Source organism: Silene latifolia, chromosome Y (genome assembly GCF_048544455.1).
Source record: "Silene latifolia isolate original U9 population chromosome Y, ASM4854445v1, whole genome shotgun sequence".
Classification (NCBI taxonomy): domain Eukaryota; kingdom Viridiplantae; phylum Streptophyta; class Magnoliopsida; order Caryophyllales; family Caryophyllaceae; genus Silene; species Silene latifolia.
In genome coordinates, this window is record NC_133538.1 from 123,312,072 (window position 1) to 123,316,288 (window position 4,217).

Here is a 4,217-nt window from a genome sequence, read left to right on the forward strand (position 1 = left end):
GCCTCTACACAAAACTTCATGTACTTATCAATCATAAGTACGAATCCTTATTCCTTCTCAGGAATTCAAGGATGTAACTAGCGGCTATCCATTGACTCTCACATGGATTGACTTGTCTTGCTTAAAGCATACAATTTATCAGTGCTTACGCATATCTTAGGATATTAGGTCGATCCAATGGCGGAAACATTGGGAATCGATTTCAATCGTTCAACAGTTTCAGATTCAGTGGGCAACTGTGAATCGTTCAGAGTAATCCCACAACCCATTGGAATAGAATCCCTCTTGGATTTTACTGAAGTTGACCCACTTATGCTTTGCTGATGACCTTCTAATGTTCAGTAGAGGTGACCTGCATTCTGTTAGACTCTTGCTCAGGGCTTTTGAGACCTTTTTTGGCTCTTCTGGTCTTAAAATGAACAATGGCAAGTCTAATATTTATAGTAATGGGGTGAGTGATGAAATCATGAAAAGTATTGAGGATGCTTCTGGTGTGAAAAGAGGGGGGATCCCTTTTAGATATTTGGGGGTTAAAATTGAACCTAAACGTCTGGGAATCCTTGACTGCCAGTGCTTGGTGGATAAGGTGACTGAAAGGATTGCTAGATTAGGGGCTAAACACCTTTATTATGCTGGGAGACTTACTCTCATTAAATCAGTGTTAAGTACCCTTCATAATTATTGGGCTAGGATTTTCATACTTCCCAAAACAGTTATTAATAGCATTGATGCTCTCTTTAGAGCCTTGCTTTGGCATGGCCAGGAACAAAAACATTCCCCTGCTCTTGTTTCTTGGAACCAGATTTGCAAACCAAGAAGGAAAGGTGGCTTGGGGCTGAAACTTTTGCATCAGTGGAATGTAGCTATGGTAGGTAAATATGTGTGGTGGGTTGAACAAAAAACTGATCATTTATGGGTGAAGTGGGTGCATTCTATTTATATAAAGAATATTAATTGGAGAGATTATGAACCTACTCTCACTACCAGCTGGGCATGGCGAAGAATATTTGCAGTGAAAACTCAATTAAAACCGTGGTTATGTGATGAAGCTTGGAGAGATAGTGGGTCTGCTTATGCAGTTAAATTTGGTTATAATTGGCTTGTTGATGCAGGCCCTGATGTGGCCTGGTACCCATGGAGACAGAACAGGATCATGCTACCTAAGCACAATTTTTTCATATGGCTGGTGGCTCATAAACGGTTGCTCACACAGGATAGGTTAATGAAAATGCATATCACTCAGAGTAACAGGTGCTATCTTTGTGATGCTGATGAGGAAGAGCTGAATCACTTGTTTTTCAATTATCCTTTTAGCAGGCAGTTTGTGAGGTTGCTTGAAGACTGGCTGAATATTTGTTTGCCTTGCCAGGGGGTAATTGATTGGTGGCTAGCAATTAGGGAGCATTCCCTGGTGAAGAAACAGGTTGTGGCAGCTGCTGTTGCACATTTAATGTACTTGATCTGGCAAGCTCGTAATAGATGTAGGATTGAGTCTGTAATTCCTCTCCATGTTCTGATTATAAAACAGGTGAAGGATTTGATACAATGGAGACTAAGATGTGGTCATATGAGAATTGGTTCTAGGAGAGCTGAGAATTGGGTAAATAGCTTGTGTCAAAACTTGTAATTAACTAGAGGTGTGAGTATCTCTAGTTGCAAAACTATTTGATGGGTTTTATTAATATGTACTTAATTTCCCCAAAAGAAAAAAAAACAAAAGAAGAAGAGTTTTATCAACATAAGACTTTTGACATAATGCCAATGTCCCTTTTATGTCTATCTCCATAGATCCGGATATTAAATATACGATGTGCCTCACATAAATCTTTCATCTGGAAATGATTTCCCAATGTTACGAAGGTAAACATCGGTACATCATTCCCAATGAGTAATATGTGAAGACAATTTTTGCTCCCACTAAACTTCATGTATAAATATGGTTCTTCGACAAATCGAGTGAAAACATTCTCTATTATCACATTAACTCAAAATAAGCTCCCACTAAACTTCATGTATAATTTTGATTCATTTGAAAAATTCAAATGCAACCATTTTCTATTATCACATGAATGGAAATGATGATTTTTACAATCTCTTAACACTTAGCTTAAAACCACATATGGATCCCTTAATAAGCTTAATTAGCATGTTAGAATTCTCGGATTTAAACCTATGATCAGTGTCACACACACATCCTTTTCTAAATACCTATTTAGAAAAGCGGTTTAACATCACTTGCCATGTTTCATCAAAATGAAATGCGGCACTTACTAACATGATTTGATTGGATAAACATCACCATGTTCATCTATGCTATTCTATACTTGAAAGCTTTACTTCAAATAGACCAATATCTTAAATTAATTATTCTTAGCTTTGCGTATAGAATCTAACACGGATTGTAAACCCAAGACTTCTTTGCAACAAATTCCGATTTGGTTCACTAGCAACAATTCACTCAATGGATAATAGTTCTATTACTTTCAAAAAGAAACTCTATTTGTAACACGTGTATGACTTTTAGAACATCTTCTTATGTCATTATACTTGTTCCGGGTGTAATTCCAGATCAAGTATAGTTACCACCCGTGGCTTGTTGAATGATGTCTTGAGTTGGATTCTCCTTTGGTCTCAATCGTTCCTCACGGCCTCTCCTGCAACAATGAACGAACTGAGGGCTTGGCTTTGTGCCAAGCGTACTCACTCCGACGCTCAAGTCAGTAAACTTAAGAGATAAGTTGTTACTTGGCTGAATGTGTATTGTAGAGAGATAAGGAAGATATTACCAGATGAATAGTGTATTTAGGTTTAGCTGTGGATTAGTTGGGATCCTTCCTCAATGAAGGTTGAGGAGTATTTATAGGCTTTCACCTTTTGTCACGTAGTGGCCAAGTGGCCAAGTGGCTAGCAGGTGGAAAGACTGATCTACCCCTCGGCCGAGGGGCCTATAGCTGGCCGGCGGATCCTGTTGACTCGCCGCCGAGGGGTCTTGGATATGAGTAAGCGGATATGTGTCCCGGCAGGCAGGTTACCATGCCGAGACCCAGGCTGACGGGCCGATGGGCTGCATCGGCTAGATTGTCCAAGTCGTTGACTTGCTGTGGATATCTTTGACCTTGCTCAATCATGTTGACTTGGTCAGCGGTGCAGAATATGCCCCATCAATTTGCCCCCAGCGTAGTCTATGCCGTGGTATGGGCTCCGATGTATGTTTGAGCGTATATTCTGCGCAAGTAATTTGTAAAAAATTTCCTGCATCGGCTTCTTCTGCGGCGGCTTCTTTTGCCTCGGCCTGGTCTTTCTTAGGCCGTACCATATCCCCCCTCCACATGGATGCGTAAAGGGCATCCGATGTGGAAAAGAAAGTGACGCTGGCCGAGACCAGGGTTGAGAGTGCCGGTTGTTTTCGATTGCCCCGTACGGCGCTTTTTAGCTTGGTTGATTATGTGGCGGAGGAGAGCAGATGCTTGGGAATTTGTTTGAGGAAGGTGAGTAGGCAAGGAGATATGAATAGGCGTGTTGAAGACGCTTGGTCACTGTTGCATTGATTGACGTCTAACTGTTGCAACGATTGACATCCCGTGGTTGCATGTCCGACACGTGTCTGCACGCTGATTGGTTGACGCTTCATGGGCTGTTCTTTGATTGGTCCTTCTTCATGGGCTTTTCCCTATAAATAGGGCAGTTGCTCCGTGAAATTGGTCACCAATTTCATTCTCCAAAATTTTTCCTCTAAACTTTCGAAGGTTTCTTTGTCTTCTAATTTTCTCAGTTGTTATTCCGTGAGTGTTTTTCTTCAAGGTAAACAAACAAACTTCTTCTCTTTATTTTGTTGAACAATTATTGCTATTATGTCTTCTGCGACGCCGGACTAGCACTTCGTGCGGAGGGTTCCCGTTGCGTCTTGATGGGGAGGAGATACTAGACGCCATTCCGATAAGGTTTGGGGGCCCTAGGTCTCCTTCTCCCGTAGTCGATCCACCAATTCGGAGGGACGGGAGGATGAGGGTGACGATGCTTGATGAGGATGAGGGGACCCCTTCGATGGTGGGAGGGTCAGTCTGTCTGTCCCGGATCATGGCGAGCCCTGCACGATTGGTCTTGAACGTGGTTGGTCTCATAAGTTCGCCGATTGTTCCGACGAGACATTTTTCGGAGGCCATTTCTCATTCGGTGAGGGGTATAAGATCGTTATTCCTAAGAAGGGTCAAGCGGTC

The 4,217-nt window shown here is 41.9% G+C and overlaps 1 protein-coding gene across 1 annotated transcript; it reads left to right on the plus strand.

Moving 5' to 3' along the window:
- The first annotated feature begins 334 nt into the window (after positions 1-334).
- On the plus strand, positions 335-1,627 carry LOC141628842 (uncharacterized). Its single transcript, XM_074441936.1, has one exon. It carries the CDS (start codon positions 335-337, stop codon positions 1,625-1,627), a length of 1,293 nt encoding a protein of 430 aa, XP_074298037.1.
- Positions 1,628-4,217: the final 2,590 nt, after the last annotated feature.